At 46.0% G+C, this 24,547-nt stretch overlaps 1 protein-coding gene across 2 annotated transcripts; it reads left to right on the top strand.

The window, feature by feature from the left end:
- Positions 1 to 1,827: 1,827 nt before the first annotated feature.
- DLGAP5 (DLG associated protein 5) lies at positions 1,828 to 23,594 on the top strand. 2 transcript variants are annotated; one of them, XM_081859865.1, is made up of 19 exons: positions 1,828 to 1,958; positions 4,905 to 5,147; positions 5,727 to 5,947; positions 7,203 to 7,283; positions 7,732 to 7,819; positions 8,225 to 8,332; positions 10,836 to 10,909; positions 11,279 to 11,565; positions 12,272 to 12,408; positions 13,249 to 13,378; positions 14,864 to 14,949; positions 15,139 to 15,299; positions 15,669 to 15,764; positions 17,557 to 17,767; positions 18,703 to 18,904; positions 19,986 to 20,046; positions 20,155 to 20,404; positions 21,369 to 21,418; positions 23,390 to 23,594. In XM_081859865.1, exons 2-19 carry the CDS (start codon positions 4,916 to 4,918, stop codon positions 23,489 to 23,491), a joined length of 2,577 nt encoding a protein of 858 aa, XP_081715991.1. In that variant the 5' UTR covers positions 1,828 to 1,958; positions 4,905 to 4,915; the 3' UTR covers positions 23,492 to 23,594. The 2 variants fall into 2 exon arrangements, with proteins under 2 accessions (XP_081715991.1, XP_081715992.1); XM_081859866.1 differs by having other exon boundaries at positions 1,853 to 1,962.
- The last annotated feature ends 953 nt before the right edge of the window (positions 23,595 to 24,547 follow it).

Here is a 24,547-nt window from a genome sequence, read left to right as displayed (position 1 = left end):
GTGTTCTCGAAGCTACGAACATGAGTCTGACCAAACTGCGGGAGGCAGTGGAAGACAGGAGTGCCTGGCGTGCTCTGGTCCATGGGGTCACCAAGAGGCGGACACGACTGAACGACTAAACAACAACAACAACAACATATACAGTGGACGCTCGGGTTGCGAACGCGATCCGTGCGGGATGCACTTTCGCAACCCGCAGTGTTTGCAACCCGTGTCTGTGCAGACGCGGGTTGCGATCCGGTGCTTCTGCGCATGCACAAAGTGCGATTTAGCACTTCTGCGCATGAGCAACTGCTGAAACCCAGAAGTAACCCATTCCGGTACTTCCGGGTTTTGGCAGTCCACAACCCGAAAAACCGCAACCTGAAGTGGCTGTAACCCGAGGTATGACTGTATAGGGTGCCTACATTCTGCAGGGACTGGTTGCATGGCCACATGTGCAAATGGCTTGAGATACCTATTAGGTCCAAAAATTACCATAGAGCATATATTCAACACAGAAACAGGGACAATTTGTTGTTGACAAAGGACAGCCGGACATATCAAGGGCCCCATTACCTTCAGTAGCTTTGGGCCGAAATCCGGCCCTGCCCCAGACATCCCATTCACAGTGGGGTTTTTAATTTTTACTGATTAATTTAAAAGCTGACATCAGCAAGAAAAGATTCCAAGTAATATCAGGAAGAACTTGATGATAGTAAGAGCTGTTTGACTGGAAAAGAGGTGGTGGAATTGCGAAGCACTGGAAGACGCAAGATCTACCCACTCTGGAAGAATGGCAGATGAAGGTGATGGGACTAGCAGAAATGACTGGCAGAATCCGAGACCAGGGAAAAGAGTCGGTGGAGGAAGACTGGAAGAAATTTAAAGACTATCTGCAGAGGCATTGTAAAATTAATTGACATTAGTGTGATGTTGGACAAAAATTAAGTGATTACCAGCTGTAATGTAAAGGTTGAGTAATAAGTTATAATAAGTTACAATAAGGATTTGCTGAATTAAGAATTTGAACTGGAATACAAAAGGGGGAGGTGAGAGGAGGTCTGGGAAACAAGTTAATGGAAATAAGTAATGGAAATTATATTTGTTTTAACTGTTTTCTTTTTTAAGTTTGTATTTTTGTATTTTTATTATTTTTTCTTTTGTGTATTTTTGTTTTTTGTATTAATTTGAAACTTTAATAAATGTTTTTTTGAAAAAAAAAAGGAAAAGAGGTGGTGGACTCTCCTTCCTTGGAGGTTTTTAAGCAGAGGTTGGGTGGCCATTTGTCACGTATGATTCCTGCAAGGGTTCTTATTGCACGGGGTTGGACTAGATGACCCCTGGTACCCCTTCCAGTTCTCCAGTTCTAGTATTCTACAGTATAAAATTCTTTTAAAAATAGAATCAATGTTTGTCTCTCTTCACATTAAATAAATAAGACCTGATTTGGGGGGGGAACACAACAGAAATTCTGTTGCTTACTTGCCGGTTGCAGTAGAAACTACGTTTTTTAAAAAAATATCGAATTCCTGGAGTTTCCAGGAAGAGCATCGAGTCCCGCCAGTACCTAATTGGCGTGCGCCTCTGCATTTACCTACCTCTATGCCAGCGGCTCTCTGAAAGGAAGAAGCCAGCCAATGAAAGAACGAGTGACTGAGTTATCCACTTCGGAGCCAATGAAAGAGCGAGTGACGGAATTCTCCACTTCGGGCCAATCAGTGGCCGTGGAGTGCGGCGGAGGGCGTGGAAAAGAGAGACGCGGCCCGAAAGAAGAAGGCGGGGCCGACGCTGTTGTTTCCACCCCCAACCAAAGCGCGCTTGAGCAAGCGAGCCTCCAATTGGTGGGCAAATCAGCCAATGGGCGGCCTGCATTTCGACGCCGGCCACCAATCAGCGGCGGGGACTATAATATTTGAATCTGAGGCGAGCCGAGAGGCGGTTTGGGGGTCGGCGCTGGAGCGGGGAGGCCGCGTTTGGTGAGTTGAGCGGGCGGCCGTGGGGAATGAGAAGGCCCCATAAAATGGGATGGGGGCGGGTGGAGGACCGGTCGCTCGGCGGCTCGTTCGTGTGGGGGAAGCTTGGGCCGAACGGTAGTCCTCCTTCGCGGAGCGTGTCTGCGGAACTCCCTGCCACAAGATAGCCGCCTACTTGGACGGCTTTCACAATGAGGGTTGGGGAGATTCGCGGAGGCTGCTATCGCGGCTGCTCTCCAACGAGCGCGCTGCCCTCTGAATAATTCCGGGATATCAGGTGGCCTGCGATGCCAGTCCTTCTCGGAGTAGACCCATTGGAGTCAATGGCCACGAAGGGTCTGCTCTGCCTCCGCGGCTGGGAGGCAGCAAATGCTTCTGGGTGCCGGTGGGTGGGAACCACAAGTGGGATTCCCAGCTGGGGTACCTGGTCGGCCACTGGGAGATCTGGATGCTGGGCCCCCCCTGGCCTGATCCTGCAGCAGGGGACTTACTTCTTGTTGTTTAGTCGTGTCCGACTCTTCGTGACTCCCTGGACCAGAGCACACCAGGCACTCCTGTCTTCCACTGCCTCCCGCAGTTTGGTCAAACTCATGCTGGTAGCTTCGAGAACACTATCCAACCATCCCGTCCTCTGTCGTCCCCTTCTCCTTGTGCCCTCCATCTTTCCCAACATCAGGGTCTTTTCCAGGGAGTCTTCTCTTCTCATGAGGTGGCCAAAGTCTTGGAGCCTCAGCTTCAGGATCTGTCCTTCCAGTGAGCACTCAGGGCTGATTTCCCTAAGAATGGAGAGGTTTGTTCTTCTTGCAGTCCATGGGACTCTCCAGAGTCTCCTCCAGCACCAGAATTAAAAAAGCACCAATTCTTTGGCGATCAGCCTTCTTGATGGTCCAGCTCTCACTTCATACATAGGGAACTTAGTACTATGTTACAGATAGGTAGCCGTGTTGGTCTGCCATAGTCAAAACAAAAAATTTCTTCCAGCAGCACCTTAAAGACCAACTAAGTTAGTTCTAGGTATGAGCTTTCGTGTGCATGCACACTTCTTCAGATACTGTTAGTACTATGTGTTAAATTTACAAACCACCCCTCATCCAAATATCTCAAGACATGGATAGGCAGACTAAGGCCCACGGGCCAGATCTGGCCCAGTCACCTTCTAAATCTGGCCCCTGGACAGTCCAGGAATCGGTGTGTTTTTACATAGATAGAATGTGTCCTTTTATTTAAAATGCATCTCTGGGTTATTTGTGGTGCATAGGAATTCGTTCATCTTTTTTTTCAAGATATAGTCCGGCCCCCCACAAGGTCTGAGGGACAGTGGACTGGCCCCCTGCTGAAAAAGTTTGCTGACCCCTGCATCAGGACGGTGTTTCATAGCATTACATTCTTCCTGATTGCAGATCCTCAAGTAGCCACTTCCTCTGCATGCTGGGATATTGTAGTTTTCTCTGTCTGGTCGATTTACAAGGAATTGCAAGTGGGGAAAGGTGCTGTTGCGCTAAAATCCTGCTTAAGGGTTTCCCATTGGGGCACCTCGTTGTCCCCTGTGAGAATTGAATGCTGGACTAGGCTCTTGTATATTGAGCTATACAAGAGGAGGAGGAGTTTGGATTTGATATCCCGCTTTATCACTACCCGAAGGAGTCTCAAAGCGGCTAACATTCTCCTTTCCCTTCCTCCCCCACAACAAACACTCTGTGAGGTGAGTGGGGCTGAGAGACTTCAGAGAAGTGTGACTGGCCCAAGGTCACCCAGCAGCTGCATGTGGAGGAGCGGGGAATCAAACCCGGTTCCCCTGATTACAAGTCCACCACTCTTAACCACTACACCATGCTGGCTTTCCTACTTTAAGACTCCTATTGCAGGCAAAGCAGGCAGTACCTTAAACTAAAAGGGGGAATGGGAATGGTCTGACTCAGCTTCATTTTTTAAAGTTTGCTTTGTAACAGAAGAAAATCTTTAATGGAATGTAACGAACATGTGCACTTTGCGTCTTCATTTTCAATCTGTGGTCTTTTTCACAGTTCGTTCAGTATGAGGCACTGTTGTCATAGACATCATGTAGTTGGAGGAAAAGGGAGGGGAGAGAGATGGGGGTAACGTTCTTTGGTTCTACTGCATAGTGTTAGCATCATGTGGGTAGGTCCTATTGTACTTTAAAACAGTGTTTTGTTGCAATACCATTTACCCATGTCCGCATCAAAGCCAAGTAACTTGTCAATGTAAGTGAACTGGAAGGCAGTCCAAAAAACCTCTAGGGCAAGAACTTTGTCCTGGCAGCAGATGTGACAGACTTTGCTTTCCTGTCTTCTCCCTGCCAGCCCCATGAGCATCCCACCCCAAACTTCTCCAGAGGGTCTTCCAGCTCTGCCTGCCAAGCAGATCTTGGAGACACCAGGGAAGTGGGTATCTGCACATGGGAGGTCCTGTTTGCATAGGCAGAAGTCTGTTGTGCAAGTGTTGTTGTTTAGTCGTGTCCGACTCTCTGTGACCCCATGGGCCAGAGCACACCAGGCACTCCTGTCTTCCACTGCTTCCCGCAGTTTGGTCAAACTCATGCTGGTAGCTTCGAGAACACTGTCCCACCATCTCGTCCTCTGTCGTCCCCTTCTCCTTGTGCCCTCCATCTTTCCCAACACCAGGGTCTTTTCCAGGGAATCTTCTCTTCTCATGAGGTGGCCAAAGTATTGGAGCCTCAGCTTCAGGATCTGTCCTTCCAGTGAGCACTCAGGGCTGATTTTCTTAAGAATGGATAGGCTTTACCTTCTCGCAGTCCATGGGACTTTCAAGAGTCTCCTCCAGCACCATAATTCAAAAGCATCAATTCTTCAGCAATCGGCCTTCTTTATGGTCCAGCTCTCACTTCTATACATCACTACTGTAGTGCAAGTAGGTTGCCACAAAAGGGCGGGCATCCATAGCATATAATCTTTCTCACTTCGCATCTAGAAAACAGCAGGATGGCTGCCACTTTTGCTGCTCGGTACAAGAAGGACCTAAGTACGGAGGCCTTGAAGACAAAACTTGCCCACCGAAAGTCCATTTCCCAAAAGGAGAGCAGACACAAGGAATTTAACAAAGGCAGGCAGTTTGGACTCATTGATGTCAACACACAGGCATCAAGAAATGGTGAGCCTTCACTGCTGGAGGAGTCAGGTGAAGGATACTTCCTAAGGAGCACCACAAAGTCAAGTAAGTAAAGACTTGCAACTCGTGTTTGACAAAGCACTGATTTTTAGACTCTGTCATTGTAGAGTTTCCTACATCTACAAAGTTAATGTGCTCCAGAGGCCGTATTAACAAAACAGAAACTGATAAATGACCAAGTTCAGACGTCACCCACCCCAGAATTCCTAAGGCACCCAAATGTTAAGATGTTAAGTTGGAGAGGCTCATTTGCTGATGGTAGTAATTATTTATCAGAGTGGTTAAAACAAAAAGATTGTGAAGAGCTCCAAAAAGATCTCTTGAAAGTGGGCAAACAGGCAGTAAAATGGCAGGTGCAATTCAATGTAAACATGTGTAAAGTGATTCATGTAGAGGCAGATAATACTGATTTTGCATATTTGATCCTCTGGACTGAAATGACAATGGAACGAGACCTTGGGGTAATAGTGGATGAATATGGCTGCCTCCAATTTAGGTCCCTTTTGGAAGTAAATCATATTGAAATCCATGAGATGTTTTGATGTAAACACAGATGTGATTGGACTGTTAATTCCTCTGAAGTTATGCTGATGGGATCTAAAGTTATTTTTGCTTCCCATGTAGGCCAGAAATCAAGTGCTTCAGCTAAGTCTCGCGAACAGGAACGTTTGGAAATGCTACAGCGTTACAAAGCTGAGAAAGAACTACGGAAGTTAAAGGAGCAGAGAAAGCCCGTATTTAAATGTGGGCAATTCAAACCAGAGGCACCTGGCTTCCTTTCAAAACCATCAAATATACCGGTGCTCAGCAAGCCAAGGGAAACTGTAACAAAAGCAGCAAGTGTGGTGCGTGTACTTAACTCTCCTGTGTTTCTTTTCCATGTTGTTGGGTTGTCCTAGTTTGTCCAAACAAGAGTTGAATATTATGGTTTGAAATAGGTTCTGGTTTTGGAGGGGTGGTATGCCTTATGTGGACCAGAAAAAAGGGATTGGTGGGTAGTGGTTAAGGAAGGAAGGAATCAATCAGCTTGATTCACAATGGGCGCTCCAATAATTGATGTCTCTTATGTGTAATTGTGGTGCTGACAGTCACTTGTGTTCTATTATTAAAGTCAAGGGCCTTCAGAGCAGGGGTTTGCCAGGGTAGCTTGTTTTGAATAAGGTTGTCCCCTGAAGCAGAATAAGGAAAGTACGTAAGTTCTCATTTCAACCACTCAAGCACTTCCATCAGGGGAAAAATAAGATATGCATGCAACCTTCTAATGTGACTTGGGCTGTGCACACATTACTGGCTATAAGCACAACTAGGCCATTCTTTCAGTTTGAAAACTGGTGTTTTTTAAGGGGGAGGGGGGAGGGGGAATGCATCAAAGCACAATATTTCAAAGGAAATGACAGGATAGATCTGGAGTGTGGCTAACATTGTGTGTATACCATTTCCCAAACCTGCAATTTGAGCGCACTGGGTGTAGGGCAAACGGTACTGTGTACACAGGTCTTCACCTCAAAGTAGATAAATGTACCCTGTAAGAACAATTTGGAGCATGGTGTTTGCCCTGGTTTGCTGGTCACAGAGGTATGCTGATAGGTATGTTAGAGAAAAATAGGGGGGGGTGGCTTTTGCTGCCCAACTCCCCAAGGTACTGAGTCCCCCTAAGTCCATAATCTATCAGAGACAAATGGATGGAGGCAGGATGCAGTGAAAGCAAGGCAAGTATTTATTTTTCTGTTCCAACAACGCCTCCTGGTAAGGAGGTAAGAGAGACCAAGAATAAAGTGTGCAGGAACCTTTAAAGACTTTTGAAATTGTCCAACCCCTTCAGTAGAGACCACCCTAAAAGCATCATGCATACATCATAGAAGGTGGTGGTCTGTCACAGAAATTTGAGAATGTTGCTTCTTTTCTGTCTGCCAGGATACCTGATTATGGTCACTGATTTTAGACAGCCTGGCCATTCTTTCATATGGTTGGCTACTCTGGTTAGGAAGTGCAAATGCAGGGGTTTTTTTGTTTTTTAAATGTTTATTGGTTTAAAATTTAATAGGAAATGTGTGTTTCTGGGGGTGATGTGTGCTTACCCTATCTGTTGGGTATTCCTAGGAAACGCGGTTAACAAGGTCAAAGGTGAAGAACCAACTGCAAGAATCAATCAGACCACCAGCTAGACCACCGCAATCAGTGGTTTGTCTTACATTTTTATTCTTTTACATGTGGTTTGAACAGAAAAATGAGCTGCTAGAACTATGGCAGCTTGGTAATAAACCAGGGGTAGGTAGTCTTTATTGTTGGTGTTTTTTATTTATTTCTACGTATGGGGTTAAGTTTGTGTGTTATGGGTGTGCACCTTGAAATTAAGGGTCATGGCCAACTCAAAATGTTTGTAGCTTTGCAAATGTTTTGTGTTAATTTGAGCCCTTAAAGAAATTTAATAATGACAAAGTAAATCCTAACCTACCTATATATGTTCGGCCAGAATATTTGCAAGTGGGCTTATTTGCAAGAATAGGTGTAAGGTTCATATAACAAAGGCAATTGTCTTATTGGGAATTAAAGGAAGGCCCTGTAAAAGTAAATGGATGGTAAACCAAGTTATGCATTTATGAAACTCTGACTCCATTTCTCTCTATAGATGGTACCTAGCAAGGGCTCCACTCCGCAAACAGCTCAGCATAACCAGAGGCAGATCTATGTAGACAAACCCCCCAGAGAGAGGAAAGGTATGCATCGTCATCCAAACACTGCAGGATCGCCCCAAACCTTTTGGGGCTACTATATGTGTGAGTTTCTGGATAGCGTAGTGCTAAAGCACTGCTCCTGGAGCTCTGAGTTCAAGTCTTCCATTGAACTCCGGGACATGCAAAGCAATGTGGCTGCAGTTGGAATTGGTTGCATTTGTTAATCGTATGAGTGTGACTCCCAACAGCCACGTACAGAAATCTATTGGCTCCCACGGCAGGTCCTGTCCAGTTATCAGGTCTTCTGTGAATTAATGCCACATACAGCCTCTGCTAAAACGCAGTGGGACTTGATTCTGAGTAGGTTGTGCTGTTGACGTCTTGCACCCAGAATGTGAAATGTTTTAAGGAGTACACATCATCTTCCCCTCTCTCTCCCACCTTCAGGGCTGCAGCCTTCAACTTCCGCAACTGCTGCTAGAAGAGCTACAAGAGCAGCCACCACTGCTGCTATGACCAAAATACCACAGATATCTCGGCCCGCTGTGAGTGCAGGTGAGTGAGGTAGTAAATAGCTGTGTATTGGGGAGTGAAACTTCAAGCAATGCATATAGCGACAACTCTGCATTTTCTTCTTGGCCCAAATTGAACTTTCAACATGTTTTTTTCCTCCAGGAACATAGGAAGCTGCCTCATACTGAGTCAGCCGTTGGTCCACCTAGCCCAATAGTCTGTACACTGACTGGAAGCTGCGCTCTAAGATTTCTTTAGACAAGGTTCTATCCCAGCCCTAACTGGAAATGCCAGGGATTGAACTTTGGACTTTCAGCGTGCAAAGCAGATGCTCTATCACTGAGCCCTTCTCAAATATTAGGTAAAGGTAAAGGTACCCCTGCCCGTACGTGCCAGTCTTGACAGACTCTGGGGTTGCGCGCCCATCTCGCTTAAGAGGCCGGGGGCCAGCGCTGTCCAAAGACACTTCCAGGTCACGTGGCCAACGTGACAAGCTGCATCTGGCGAGCCAGCGCAGCACACGGAACGCCGTTTTCCTTCCCGCTAGTAAGCAGTCCCTATTTATCTACTTGCACCCGGGGGTGCTTTCGAACTGCTAGGTTGGCAGGCGCTGGGACCGAGCAACGGGAGCGCACCCCGCCACAGGGATTCGAACCGCCATCCTTTCAATCGGCAAGTCCTAGGCGCTGAGGCTTTTACCCACAGCGCCACCCGCGTCACTTCTCAAATATTACTGCTGTAGTAATACTCCGGCCACGCGCCCCTCCCTCACCTGTCCTTACCATTGTTGTAAATAAAAATATGCCCTTTTCCCTTATGGGGTATCCAAGAGCCCATATAGAGTCCTTACATAGGTTCCCTATTGGTAGGAGAGAATAACAGAGGCCAACCAGAGAATATTGAGAAGCAAAGCAGCTAGTAAGCTTGATCTTTATTGATCTGTTGCAGCAGGGTGCTCCCCTCACCTGCAGGAGAGGACGACGACCCACAAAAATGCTGTGCAAGGGCTTATAAAGACTTTTGAAATTCCCATCCTCTAGATCAAGACCACCCCCAGAAACATTATGCATACATCCCAGAAGGGGTGTAGCCTAAGACCACCCAGAAAAGGTGCATGTTGTTTTTCTCCTGTTGCAGTTTATCTCCTGTCCGGCAAGTTACTTGATTGGATTGCCTACGGAGCCTGGCCATTCTTTTGTAGTGGTAAAATACTTATTTCCTGGGCCAGGTCACAGGCTCACACCCTATTCATATCTTAAATGTGTCCTTAAGACAGGATTTATGAGGAAAGAGACAATGGGGAGACTTTTCCAGTTTGACCTTGCAGAGAAAACATTTGGTCAGTTTAGGAATCAAAATGGTTCCAGGTTGGTCTTCCTGTGCTGACCTATGTATGTGTGGTTATGAACATTACCATATATCTAAGACCATAAAATTCCTATCACACCATCCAGCTGGGTCAGGTTCAGAGAAACGGCGGCCGGCAGCATATACTTTCTATAGGACAAAACGCATCAAAAGGGTAGTTGCTGCCACCACTCCCTTGTACCAGGGCACCAGAAAACGTAACTCAAGGGAGAAAGTTATGCTTCCTAGTTACTGGCTGCCCTGCCCTGCAAGTTACTTTCACAAAAATGCAGGCAGAAATTCAACAGGTAGTGCGTAACTGATTGGTCAGGCTTCTGGACTCAGACTTCCCCCCCAGAATGGCACACAGGACAAGAAAAGTTCTCTTTTTAAAATTTATTTTAAAAAAACAGGTTTAAACATACTTTAAAAAGTAGTCACATTCTCTTATACATTTTAAACAGAAAACAATAACGTGGTAAAGTATAGCTAGCTAACATACTTACAAATGAGAGCAAAGGTAAAGTTAGTATAATTTCAAAGTCCTCAATGGAGTCTGCATCTCAAAGAAAAGATCTTCATTACAAAGACCCACAGGCAGGAGAACGATCAGCAAGGTGGTAAGCTGACAGATGGGTGGATTGCAGAGCACACCCCCGGCTACTTTCTCAGAGTCTTTATTTCTAAAACTCAAGTGGAAACGGAACTCTGATCCAATCAAAATTCTTGATGATGTTTAAATTCACCAATGGTCAGCTAATTGACTAATAACTTAACTTGGGACAGCTGAGCTTGTTAACTCTGAGGAACTTGGATCAAAAGGTTCCTCCTTATTTTCAGAGACTCACCAGATACCCATTCTCAGAGTGATTAGGGTTGATAACTCATTCATACCCAGACAGCTTTGTTAAGTACCAGGTGCTAGAATACCACTAATGACATGGAGAGTTTCTTTTTGCAGATGCCCACGATAAGGATTCTCACTCCCATAGACAGCAAGTCTCCACTTAAAGCAACAAGAACGCATTCCCCATAAATCCTTTGGCCTTTTTGGTCTCCCTACAATGCTTTGCTTCTTCACTACAACTGCCCTTCCCAAATATCTGGGATGTGTCCCCATAGAAAGCTTTTGAGAAACTTCTTGTCCTTCCTTGTTTTGATGAGCTTTTCAGAACCTTGCAGCTTTTTCTTGTTTTAGGTTTTCCGCCGCAGAAAAGGGAAGCAAGTAACAGCAAGCAGCAGCAGAGAGGGGTCAAAAATGCAAAAGCAACAGTAAGTGTCTTGGCTTTTCCTAGTGTTTCACACCCTGCAACCTTTATATCAATAATCTCTACAGCCCTGTTTGTTAGATTGCTGTTATCAACATGTAATGGGGGAAAGATTAAGAATCTTGAGCAGGGTTCGGGGACTGGATGGCTCTCCATACGTCAGTGGACTTCGCTTCCCATCAGCCAACATTTCCAATGTTATCTGCTTTTGTAGTTCGCCTATCTGCACGCGTATTTCTTGAAGTGTAACAATGATGGAAAGGGTGTGTGGCCCTTATGGTGCATTTAGGGCAAGATGTTGTCTGCTCCTTACTGGCTGAGAAAAGTCCATATCATTCAAGAAAAACAAATAAACCTTTATGTCCTGTTACAGGTGTTGAGTGGCATGAGAGAGAATCATTCAGGGGAGCCTCTGATCACCCAAATCCCTTTGGCTACAGCTGCAAAGCTGAAGAAAGAAAACCTGGAGAAAGAAAACCTTCCAGCCCCTACTATCCTGGCTCCTGCACCACAAAGGAGAGAGCGCTCATTTGCCCCTCAGAATTTTGTGTTCAAGCCTCTGGAGGGTTTGACCGCCTACAAAGTCAAGCCAATGTCCCCTTCCAAGGCAGATGTATTCCTGTCGCCCAATCTTTGCTGGAGCCCGGCAGAGACCACCAGGTAATGGGCTACCATAGGGTCCTCTGATGAGAGAAGGAGTTGCCCAAATGTTTTTGTAACATCTCTCTGACTTCTGCAAAAATTGTCCTTTTTAGAAACTAAAAATTGGTACTTCCAGCTCCCGAAGGTTTTACCATGAATTGCTGTGGCCTTTGTCCCCAAAGACATTAGTCGCTCTTGATGTGCATCATTTTATAGAACCATGAGATCTGGGAAGTCCTTTAGAGTTGACACCATGGCTCAGGCCAATATTATGAAGGCTCAGATCCAGTGTTCAGATTTCCTGAGTGATCTGAATATTTGCAAGCCTGAGCTCATTAAAAATATCAGTGGAAAGCTGCCTGCTGTTTATTTTGAAGTAGCTGTGGCAAATGAGTGCACTGCCTTGACCCAGTCAAAATGCCATGTAAGAGAAGCAACCCCCCCCCCAATTCCTTCCCTGGCAGGAGAGTTTCTGTGCTATGTCATTAATGGAACTTAAACTGCCTAAATGCTTTAATGTTCTGTCTATTCAGATGCTTGCATCATAATAATAATAATAACAACAACAACAACAATAATAATTAATAATTAATAATTAATTTATTTACCCTTCCCATCTGGCTGGGTTTCCCCAGCCGCTCTAGGTGGCTTCCAACAAAAGATTAAAAATACATTAAAACATACATGTAAAACATAATGCCACGTAAATTATTATTTTTCCTAGCCAAGTCCCTGGAGAAGGTGCTCTGGAAGCTTTGCCGCAGGACTGTGGGCTTAAACAGAAGGTCTCTAGCCCAGGAATGACAAAGGCAGATCTTCAGGAACATCCACCTGTACTTGAATTTCCAGATGCTAACACAGGTGTGTCAGAGGGGTGAAGAGCGCTTTTGTAGCATAGTTGCTAACTTTCAGCCAAAAGTCCCATATTCCACTTTGAACTCAAAACCAGTGCTAGTCCAGTTGCCCTTCTCCCAGCCCCTCCACCTGCAATGCCAACCTGCCTTATAGGTTTGTTGTAAGGCTTTCCTGAGCTATCGATCTGTTCATATGGAATATGTATCCTGCTTCATAGCCCCACAAGGCTTTCAAAGCAGCTAATGAAAGTTTCAATTTTAGGAACAGGAATTGAATGCTGTTTGTGTGATGTCCACCCGAAATACTTCAAACATTGTAAAACACAATTAAAATGCTAAACCTATTTTTAAGATTGTGCCATTTAGTAGACTGAAGCTCAAGTTGATTTATCATTGCGGCTGAGACTGGAGAGTGATACAGTCTTGAATTGTAAGCTGATGAACTTCTTGTATCCTCCAATAGCACCTATTCAGGTTACAGACACTTCAGGTTACAGACTCAGCTAACCCAGAAATAGTACCTCGGGTTAAGAAGTTTGCCCCAGGATAAGAACAGAAATTGCGTGGCAGCAGCAGTGGGAAGCCCCATTAGCTAAAGTGGTACCTCAGGTTAAGAACAGTTTCAGGTTAAGAACGGACCTCCAGAATGAATTAAGTTCTTAACCCGAGGTACCACTGTATTACGGTTTTATGGATATACAGAATAAGTTTAAACTTGATAAGTCATCAAAAGGTAGGCAATTCGTTCAACCAGGCGGACTGACAGTTATATTGTGGCATGATTTTTTTTCTGTACTTTTTACAGTGTTCTGCAGTTTTCTCTGTAAAAATATTCTTCATCTTTCAGAATGTGTAACTAAAGAAACAATGGATGCGACTCCCTTTGAAAAGCAGATCAGTCCACAGAAAGTGGATCTGCCAGCCAGCGATTCATCTGACCCAGCAGGGGAGCCACAACACAATGTGCCCTATTTCAGGTTTGTACAAAAGGGCAGAGGGGTCTAGACTGATACACTTGGGAGCGTGACTGAAGAGAACACTGGCTGATGGAACACTCACTTTATGGGCAGTCCCTCTGCTTTGTATGAGATTCACTTTGCAATCAAAGTAACTGCAGAGCAAAATGCTTGACCCAGTAAAATACATTTTAGTTAGCTGCCCTCTTCCCTTTGAGCTGCACTGTCTCTAAAGCTCCTTTTTAGCCCATTCATCTGGCACACTTTCCCTCTCACTCAGCTCAGAGGCCACTGACACCTCAAACACATCTGAACTCTTAAATGGAGGGGTTGGCTCAGTTGGCATTGGGAAAGCCCTTCACACATGTGTTGTGACTTAATAGAACAGCATGAGAACTTATTAATCATCCAAGGAGATTACCTCTCTCCCAGATTTATCATTATTATTTCTCTAAAACCATTTTATGCTGTCTGTCGTTAGTACAATATTCAATACATGCAGCAATATCTATAACTGAATTAAATGCATCATCATACTAGCAAGGCCTCAAATGGTAAATAAGTTTTTGCGGACTATTTTATCCTCACAACCACCATGTAAGGTTGGTTAGGCTGAGAGACCAAGGTTGTGTGTGATGTTGTGGATGGTTGAATGGGTCAGGGCCTGGCAAGACTCAGCTCAGATCCTTACCTGGACACACAACTCCCGGGATGGCTTCAAGGCACTCGCCCTCTTTCAGTGAAACCTCCAACGCAGGGCATATTGTCAGGAAGAAGCGGGGAACCCCCAGGGATGCCACCTGAAGCTGTACTGCCGAAGGGTGGAATGCAAATGCAAATTACTTTAAAGGGCTGGGAATTGGAGCAAAGTTTGTGTGAAGCCCACCCTGTCTCCAGTATTGCCACGTACAGTGGTACCTCTGGGAGCAAATGGGATCCGTTCTGGAGGGTGGGTCAAGTTTTGCCGCATGCGCGTGACGTCATTTTGAGCGTCTGTGCGAGCAGCGAAACCCGGAAGTAACGCGCTCCGTTACTTCTGGGTCGCCGCGGAGCGCAACTTGAAAATGCTCCGCCTAAAGCACATTTAACGCAAGGTATGACAGTACTCAGGGACGCGGGTGGCGCTGTGGGTTAAACCACAGAGCCTAGGGATTGCCAATCAGAAGGTCGGCAGTTCGAATCCCCGCAATGGAGTGAGCTCCCGTTGCTCATTCTCTGCTCCTGCCAACCTAGCAGTTCGAAAGCACGTCAAAGTGCAAGTAGATAAATAGGTACCACTCCGGCGGGAAGGTAAATGGCATTTCTGTGTGCTGCTCTGGTTCGCCAGAAGCGGCTTAGTCATCTGGCCACATAACCCGGAAGCTGTCTGCGGACAAACGCCGGCTCCCTCGGCCTATAGAGCGAGATGAGCGTGCAACCCCAGAGTCAGTCATAACCGGACCTAATGGTCAGGGGTCCCTTTACCTTTTATGACTGTACTCATTCTGTCTCTGTGCTTTTTTAAAGAAACCTCCTTCGGTGCGAGGCAGAGAGACTGGCATCACACTGCCTTCAGTGGGATGGAGCAGCTGAGGCGGATATTCCAGAGGATGGTAAGTGAAGAAGCTGAAGGAGGAGTTGCAAAATTGCTGTTCTGGATGGAACAGTTTGCTCGAGTCTGTTGCCTGAGTGGCTTTGGCTTTGACACTCCCAAGCTACACAAGCGAGATTTGTACGAATTAGGCTTCTTAAATGTCTCATCAAACACTTTATTATACGTAATGAAATATTCATTTCCGCAGCCAAAGATCTTGTCCGTACCACTGTTGGGCAAACCAGGCTGCTGATAGCCGAGAGATTCAAGCAGTTTGAAGGGCTGGTGGATAACTGTGAGTTCAGACGCGGAGAAAAGGAAACAACCTGTGATGACCTGGATGGATTCTGGGATATGGTGAACTTCCAAGTAAGATCTCTGTTTTTTAAAGTTTGTCTCATATTCAGGTGGTTCTTCAAGAGCGCATTGTCATCCCACAACTTCAATACAGGACACTTATCCTTCCCACTTGCATTCTGTGCAAATCAGCTTTGGGAAGCTGTTTCATTATTTCTGCAGGTTTAGCCCTTTGCTTTTTACCCTGTAAGTTTCTTGAGCATTAAGGGCTCTTTGTCTTGTTTTTCAAAGAATGCAGCCAAATGAAGCTTTAAATTTAAGTCACTTGGGGACCTTTTAAGTAACAAGCAACATTAATCAGTTTAATAAATACGGCTAATTGAGCTGATTAGTCCTGCCGTCATTGTTTCTTTCTCATTGCTTTTGGTTTTCTGAATATAGGTAGAAGATGTAAAGAAAAAATTTGAGAACTTGAGGAAGCTCCAGGAGAATGGATGGCAAATGGCAGACGATGTCCAGGCCAAGAGACCCCTCAAGGTATGAGAGGCTTCTGTAATTCTGCTCTTGGGTTGTCAATCTAACAGGATTACCAAAAGACAGACTTTCCCAAAGCAACTCCAGGAGGATGCTAAAAAAAACCCCACAAATACTTCTCTCACTTTTTGGAGTAGATCTTCACTAGGCCTCTAGGCAGGAAATCAACCTTTTCTCTCTAGAGTAACTGTCACGTAGCCTCAGCAACTGCGACTGAAAACAATCACAGACTGCACTCACATCGCTGACCCATGTATCCTTTGTGCTGTATTTTGGTTTGTGAGCTCATTGGGGATCACGTTTTGTTTCGTCCAACCAAAAAGTGTCTGGGCACTCTGACCAGAGTCGGGAGGGGGAGCCCTGTGCGGTTCTTTGAAGTTGTGCAAACACGCAGTTCAAATAGTAGAAGGTGCCAGAGAGAGATGCTTGCTAAGTAAGAGTGATCTGTAAGACTTTCAACCTCCAGGTCAAGCCCCGTGCTCTCAGTATGGGGTGGTGGTAATAACACTGGTCAACCTTTCAGGGGTATCGGAGATAATGAGAAGTACACTGATTGCTTGAAATGTGTTCTAGAGAAGTAAATCAAAGAGTGCCTTTAGGAGAAAAAGTCAGGGTTCCATCTGCACATTTTAAGCTGAAATTCCTGCATTGCAGAGGGTTGGACTAGATGACCCTTGGGGTCCCTTCCAATAATTCTGTTAATCTAACCAGCGTTTTTGCTGTTTCTGTAGTGAGTGGAGTCCATGTCATTCTATAGTTCACCACTAGAGGGCTCTATATCCCAGTGGAAATTCTGTCAACCTGGGGGCCGTGCAAATGTTTTGGAACTACAACTCCCATCAGCCCCTGTCAGCACAGCTGGGTTGGAACAGGCTAATGGGAGTTGTAGTCCGAAACATTTGGAGGTCCTCAGGTTGGTGAAGGTTGGTCTCACAGGATAATAAGCTAGCTGTATTTGGCTAGCCCTGAAGTTACTGTGGGACACGGGTGGCGCTGTGGGTTAAACCACAGAGCCTAGGACTTGCCTTTCAGAAGGTCAGCGGTTCGAATCCCCGCGATGGGGTGAGCTCCCATTGCTCTGTCCCTGCTCCTGCCAACCTAGCAGTTCAAAAGCACGTCAAAGTGCAAGTAGATAAATAGGTACCACTCCGGCGGGAAGGTAAATGGTGTTTCTGTGTGCTGCTCTGGTTCGCCAGAAGCGGCTTAGTCATGCTGGCCACACGACCCGAAGGCTGTACGCTGGCTCCCTCGGCCAATAATCTAGATGAGCGTCGCAACCCCAGATTCGGCCACGACTGGACCTAATGGTCAGGGGTCCCTTTACCTTTAAAGTTACTGTGCCAGCTAGTTCCAAAGTTTGCAATCATTATAAGTTTGCAGGACTTAAGCTGCAACCGTCACTGATAAAGCCAGGTCTGGATGCAGCAGATTGTAGCAACTATTGCCTGGTCGCAAATGCTTCCTTTCTGTGGTAGATAATTGAGAGGGTTGTGGCGGAGCAACTATACACATTCCTGGATGAGCCTGATTTTCTGGATCCATGCCAGTCTGGTTTCAGGCTTCGGCTGAGATTTGAATTGGCACTTCCCTGGCTGCTGTGCTAGGCATGGGGAACCTTTAGTCCTCCAGGTGTTGCTTAAATTCACTAGCCCCAGCAAGCATGGGCAGGGATGCGGGTAATTTATCAACATCCAGAAGGCTGAAGGGTCCTGCACTGTGTCAGTTTTCTGTCTGAGCTCTTAGAAGGTGTCGGAGAGAGTGGGGAGAAAATGCTGCCCTGCCTTTTGTCTTTCAGAAGAAGGCAGCCCCTCAAAGGGCAACCAAAGCAGGGGGCGGCTCTGTTGAAAGGAGAGCAGCCCGAAAGCGCCTTGCAGCGATAAAGGCAGCCGTGAAGAACAAGATGAAAGCAGAAGGGCTGATGGTGGAGGCTGCAGGTCAAGAAACCCCAGAGAAAGTGACGTTTGATGGAGGGTTTTTCAAAATTGAATCACCCAGGCCTTTCCCAGGTCAGTGTTGGAGCAGTTCCTTCTGTGAGTGAATTTGGGTGTGAAGGAGAAGCTTTTTTGCTGCAGGGGGCACCGCTGGAAGTCTAGTGCGCTTCTGGTGAGCGTGCCTTACTGGGAATGAGGACCATGGCGGTGATGGTGAAGCAGGAAAGGAATAGTAGTTAGGGGAACCATGAATTTATCTCCCCACCCCGTCCCCAGACCAAATGTTTTGGTTATACAGTGGTACCTCGGGTTACATACGCTTCAGGTTACAGACTCTGCTAACCCAGAAATATTACCTCGGGTTAAGAACTTTGCTTCAGGATGAGAACAGAAATTGTGCAGCAGCGGCGCAGGGGCAGCCAGAGGGCCCCTAGCTAAAGTGGTGCTTCAGGTTAAGAACAGTTTCAGGTTAAGAATGGACTTCCAGAACAAATTAAGTACTTAACCCGAGGTACCACTGTACATAACTGTGAGCTAGGAGGCAGTGTGTCTGCTTCCTGTTCTCCATAGACATACACACTCACCACACAGCACAAAGGTTTATTGAAACAACTCCAAAACTGAGAAGACTCGGTTCTTGGGTTTAAGACCTCTCCTTTAATTGGGCCCTGTAGCCAGTGAAGATTTCACTCTGTACTCTGTACCTGTAAAAGTTTCTAGCTCATTTTCCAGGGCAGTTACATACAAAGGATATTCTTTAGTAATCCTATTGAGACGTTTTCAGGGTATGAATGGTGGAAGCCATCTCTTAGTTTTCTGAGTGGACACAGCTGGCACGAGACTGGTAGAGAGACTGGAGCCAATCTTCCGCCATCCCCTATGTCAAATTTAAGCAGTTTCTATACGTTTCAGGACACGGGGCAATTCTGAAGAATCCAGATTTTCTATTGACGTGCATGACATCCTAAGAGAATATCCATTGATTTATTCCTCCTCTCTCCACTGCTCAGGCAGGACTCCTCAATCTGCAAGCAGGACTTCCAGGCGAATGACTCCAAGATCTGCCAACAGAGCCCTGCTTCAGAGCTGTGCAGATACCTGTGTTGTAAGGCTAGGCACGCCAACCGCGTCCAACGCCATTCCTCCTCCTCCGGATCAGAGTTCGGTGTTGGAACCTGCCGGAACTGACCTCTGCTGCATTTCTGAACAATGGTATGCAGTTGGCCTGAATGTGAGCCCTTTTTGGCTGGTGCAGAAGTGACTGTCTGTGTTAGTGAGATCCAGATGAATCGCCTTGTCAGTGGCTATTTCCAGATCGAACTGAAAGTCCATCTTGTCCTGGGTGAGGAATCTGTGGACCTCCAGATATGGCTGGCCTGCAGCTCCCACCAGTGTGATCAACAGTCAGGGATGATGGGAATTGTAGTCCAGCATCATCTGGCCACAGCCCCCTCTTCCCTGCACAAGGAAAACACAGTGTTTTGCATAGTAAACAGCAAAAATTATTTTGGGTCCTCACACACAAAGCATGAAACAGGTCCGCTTTCTATTTGTCCCCCACCAGTTATTCTGTCTTGATGAATAGAGGCTCCATTCAGCCCCAAGGTTTATGTAGGCTGGTGCTGTTGAGCAGGTTAGTTGCAGCTGCTGGGTGTGATCCACACTGAGCTTAGAGGATTGGAACACAAAAGCTGAAACCCTCATTTGCTTTTGCCACCTCTTGGGGCACAACCAACGCCTGCTCTCTTCCTACATCACAGCGCTCTGCTCAAGACCTCTGCCTTCTTTTCCCTGTGCCAGATGATTGGTTGTATGACTTGGAGTTGAATTGTCATTGGAAGCTGTTCATTTTAACTTGTGCTGAAAATGCCCTTGCGGAGAGCACAACGTAAAAACCCCTGGCCTTCCTCTCACATCGCAGTTCCCTCCGGCAAAAATGCATGGCCCAATTTCACCTCGGTCTCTTCCAGTGCTGAACACAGCATTGTGATATTTTGTTCTAGCTGTAGGAAGGATGCAGTTGGGGCAGGGGGTGGGATCCTGCTGCTGGCATATTTGCCTGGGAGAAGCAGCTGTTCATTTCAGACAAGTGCTTCTCTGTGCTAATTCACGCTGTAAACTTTGCCCTTGTAATTGTTCGTCCAGTATCTTGGACGTAAACTGAGAGGGAGAATTTGGGCCGCCCTTGTCAGCTGTCATTCACACCCATGCACACCTTCCCCCAAGATGAACGTTTTAAAAACCTAACATGCAAGTTTCTGACTGATGATGAACACATGTGGTCTCCCCCCAGTGACACCCAAGCTGCGGAGGATCCCTGTGCTACAGCAGAAGACATGGCGAAAGAAGCTGCTGTAAGTTGTATCGTCTGTGTTGAATGTGTGCCTGTCCTGAAAGTTCAGAACGGCCCCCATCTCATTTTGCTCCTTGAAATCTCTCTCTCTTCCTTCCTGAACTCTTAGGATGTACAAACAGCCACTTGTGACAGCGGATCACCCTTGTGTGATGTGGATGACTTGATTTCTACCGATTCTCAGGGCCTGGAAGGTTCCATTGATAAAATGGAAGTTCCAGAAGCTACAGAAGAGGTGAAACAGACGATTGCAGATCTGGGCGAACAGGATGTTCTTTCATGGAGTCCCAAGGAGGAGTCCCAGCCTGAAGGGACTTGCTCCCAGGCTGAAAAGCTGCACACTCCAGAATGTCAAACAGGTAGATTTCCATGGGGCTTTTTAGGCAGCGGGAAGAACCTCTCTGGCCAAGGTCCATGTATTATTCTGTGATTACATGAACAGTTCGGAATTTGAATTCAAGGAGCTGCTTGTATCTCACTCACCACATTGTGTTTTTGGTGCACTTTAAAGACTAACAAATGCATTGTGGCATAATCTTCTATGGAGGTTACAGCCTGTGTGATCAGCTGCTTTAAGCTGTAGATGGAAGGTGGAATTCAGCACAGGGCTGTAACAATTGCTGTTTGGAGGCTCTCCTAACCCCACTGAGCCAATATGGGGGCCCGTGGGGGACGAGGGGGAACCCCAGCCGCTCTAGACCTTGCAAGGGCTAACAGGGTTTGTTAAATCTGGCCCAGAACCTTTAGGCTGCCACCCAAGGCTTGTTTTTCAGGAAAAGGAAGTCTCATTGTGAACAGCGTGGCAGACTTCCAAGTTCACATGTTAAGCATTGAGGGTGGGTGTCTCGTTGCTCCTATATTCTCACCCTGCTGACACTTCCTTGTGTTTGACTGCTATATCTTGAAATGAAGATATTTCCTGTTTGTTACAGGCAACTCCCCATTTGTGCAGGGGTTGCATTCCGAGTCATTATGCGCTTGCGTGAAATTGCATAGAATCAGAACACCCGTTGAAAAAGCCTCAAAACACTGTGTTTTGCCCCCTTTGGTGACGCTTTCGTGTCACCTCTGGGTTCAGCACTGTGTGCGCATGTGCAGTTGCGCACACATCAGACATGTCCCCAACAGTCACTGCCTGTGCTGGTTTTAAGATGGGACAGCAGTGAGTCCCTGCTGTCATTCATGAACCATAGGTACTTGGTAACGAGATGTGTATCCTCAAACCTTATTGACACAGCCCACTAGAAACCCTCTCCTACATATTACTGAACCAGACCTAAGTTAGGTTAAAAAGCCCACTGGAAATATATCCTTATTTTCCAGGTTCTCTTCTCGGTGACTTCTCCAGCGAAGCTGCAGTGCTTGAACTCCAGGTATGTTTGTTTGAAAAGGAGCTAATTGGGTTGGGTGGACTTCTAAAGACTAGCAGCTGTAACATTTCTCCAATTACTGCGACAAATCTGATGCCATGGTTTCCTGTTAAACATATATACCATATTTTTCTGTGTATAACACCCCTTAGTTTGGGGGACTCAAATTTATGAAAATTGGAGAAGATGACCCCCGTGTATAAGACGACCCCCATTTTTTAACATTATTTTAGAGTAAAAAAAACCCTAGTCTTATACATGGAGATTATGCATAATGCAGATTATGATGTGCCATAAGGAGGCTGCATCGAGTTGCAAAGGACTCCAGCTGTCTGGTGCAATGAAGTCAGGCTTATGTCAAGAAGCCCTTTCTCTTTCACCTCCCCCCCCCAAAAAAAAACCCAACTCCTTAGAAATCAGTAACAAATGGACACAGATTATTAGGAAAGTGCAGCTGTGGCCTCATCAGAGCAACTGAGCATGAACACATCTCCTCACCGGATCCTTTTCTCAGAGTGAAAATTTCTCTGGATGGCATTCCATCCAGCTTCTTGACTCTTTATTTGAAAAGCACTTGACAGCTTCATGAAGACAAATGGCCAGGTCCCTGCCCCAAAGCAGCCTAGAATCTAAATTCAACAATTGGGGGTGGGGTGGGGAATGTTAAGTAAATGCAGTTTACTTCCCCTCCCGTAGCTGGCTTCACAGTTTTCCCCACATTGTGATTTTTTGGTATAGTGCGTGCATGCACACACGATTCACAATATATTGCCAGGTCAAAAGTTATGAAACCGATATCACAATCTGGACTTCAAACCAGTTTTGGACAATACAGTGGTGCCTCGCAAGACGAAAAGAATCCGTTCCGCGATTCTCTTCGTCTAGCGTTTTTTTCGTCTTGCGAAGCAAGCCCATTGACGGCTTAGCGGATAAGCAGATAAGCGGCTTAGAAAAAGGGGGGGGGGAGGGAAAGAAAGTCGGAAAAACTCGCAAGACATTTTCGTCTTGCGAAGCAAGCCCATAGGAAATTCGTTTTGCGAAGCGCCTCCAAAACAGAAAACCCTTTCGTCTAGCGGGTTTTTCGTCTTGCGAAGCATTCGTCTTGCGGGGCACCACTGTACAATGATATATCACTCAGCCTTATTTGTCACCTTCATTACTTTGGCAGATCAAAAGCCTAGGGGAAAGTTAGGGTAATTAACTTCTCTTAAGACTGGGCAATGAGGCAATTCAGCGTATTACGTTCTTCTAATCCACACGGGAACTACTTCTGCTTATGACAAGCAACTGTAACGCTACCGCTGCCGTTTATGATTACTATCTATCTGTCAGATGGTATCTCTAAATTCGGTGGGAGGATCCTTGATCTCCCTTTTAGGCTGTTTGCTGCTCTAACCGGTTAGGTCACTTTTTTGAAAGCCCTGGAGGCAGTTGCCGTTAAGCAAGAAGCCTCTGAGTCACTTCTGCTAAGGAAGCCGTTCATTGCATGCATGCATGCAAGTGTGAAGTGGGTGTAAGGCACACAGGAATGAAAAGAGCTTGGATGCTGTTTGTGAAAGCACTTGTCAGTCTTTTATCACTTGGCTATTATTGAGAGGAGGCAGATGAATGTATATTCTGTCTTGAAATAAGAGGGGAAGTGCAGGTCATAGAGTTGTAGAGTTAGAAAGGGACCGAAAGGAGTAACCCCTTGCAGTGTAGGAATCACAGTTAAAGGATCAGGTGACCATCCAGCCTCTGCTTATAAACTTTGAATGATGGAGAGCTCATCACTTTCTGAGAGAGTCCATTATGCTGTCAAACTGCTTTTGCTGCCATAAAGTTTCTTCCTAAAGCAGGAGAGCAGATTTCTAGCCTCCTTCCAAAAGTTTGAATTTTTCAGCAGTGTACAACATGCACCTGATTTCCATGGACATGATTTATTTACTGCTTTCCTGTCTATATTATATAACCTTCCTTATTTGTTCCCCACAGCCCAGCCTGGATGAAAGCCTTTTCGTCACTCCGAGGAACCAGGCGGAAAAATTTGTGGCCAACCCAAGCAACGACCTCATTGTTTTCTCTCCACTTACTTAGTCAGAAGGGGCAGAATAAGATTGATTTTTATTTACAAACCAGGGTGGGTGGGGGGAGTGGGTAAAAGGAATTTTACTGTGGTTTTTTTCTGTTTTTAAGTACTCCTATTAAAGTTTGGTCTGTGTCTTCTGAGTTGCCTTTCAGTATCATCTGTGTGGGTTCTTTAACATCTTTCCTCATCCATAATCCCTCTTCCCTCTCAAAATCAACTAAGATTTTCCCCCAAAACAGTTCGGGATCAATTTCTGTTTCAGCTTAGGCCTGTCCTGTATTGTAACAAGCTGGGCGGGGTGTATTCTCTGCTGTATGCAGCGGTGGGAAAAGAATAAAACAAAATGCCTCTGGCTAATCTGGGCCAGGAAAATGTGAGTGCTGTGACCTGTACCATTCATGTGAATAAGAAAGCTCTGTGGGTTGTTGCTTTTTAACCTAGTTTATGCTGTGATTTTCCAAATTCAATTGGAGGACATTCTGTTCACAGGATTATGCCTTCCTCTGCCTTTCACCTCCACTTCTAGGGAGGAAGATAACTTCCTCTTACAGAACCACAAGAGGCTGTAAAATGAACCCCGCCCATTCTCCAGGCCAGTTTCCCAAAGTTTGGCACACATATACCTGGGGTCCATGAAAGGGTACACAGCAGAGTTTGCTCTAGTCCAAATAAAACCAGTATTGTTTGGGAGGTTTTTTGCCCGAGGTATGCCGGTAAGACTGAACGCTGTTGGGGGTGAGGTGATTACCGCATTTTTCGCTCTATAAGATGCACCAGACCATAAGGCGCACCTAGTTTTTGGAGGAGGAAAACAAGAAAAAAAAAATATTCTGAATCTCAGAAGCCAGAACAGCAAGAGGGATCACTGTGCAGTGAAAGCGGCAATCCCTCTTGCTGTTCTGGCTTCTGTGATAGATGTGCAGCCTGCATTCGCTCCATAAGATGCACACACATTTCCCCTTTTTAGGAGAGAAAAAGTGAGTCTTATAGAGCAAAAAATACGGTATGTTCTGAACTACCCTGGGATTCTACAGATGAAAGGCTGAACACAAATTTAATAAGCA

This window comes from Podarcis erhardii, assembly GCF_964252035.2.
Source record: "Podarcis erhardii genome assembly, chromosome: 1".
Lineage (NCBI taxonomy): Eukaryota > Metazoa > Chordata > Lepidosauria > Squamata > Lacertidae > Podarcis > Podarcis erhardii.
The sequence above is the reverse complement of the archived record's forward strand: the minus strand, read 5'-3'. Positions and strand labels throughout refer to the sequence as shown.

Excerpts from the sequence above, each read along its gene's own strand:
- DLGAP5 (XM_081859865.1), top strand. The coding sequence starts at position 4,916 with ATGGCTGCCACTTTTGCTGCTCGGTACAAGAAGGACCTAAGTACGGAG. Across the intron at positions 7,284-7,731 it reads CTAGACCACCGCAATCAGTG|ATGGTACCTAGCAAGGGCTC; the intron begins GTTTGTCTTACA and ends TTCTCTCTATAG. Across the intron at positions 20,047-20,154 it reads ACATGGCGAAAGAAGCTGCT|GATGTACAAACAGCCACTTG; the intron begins GTAAGTTGTATC and ends CTGAACTCTTAG.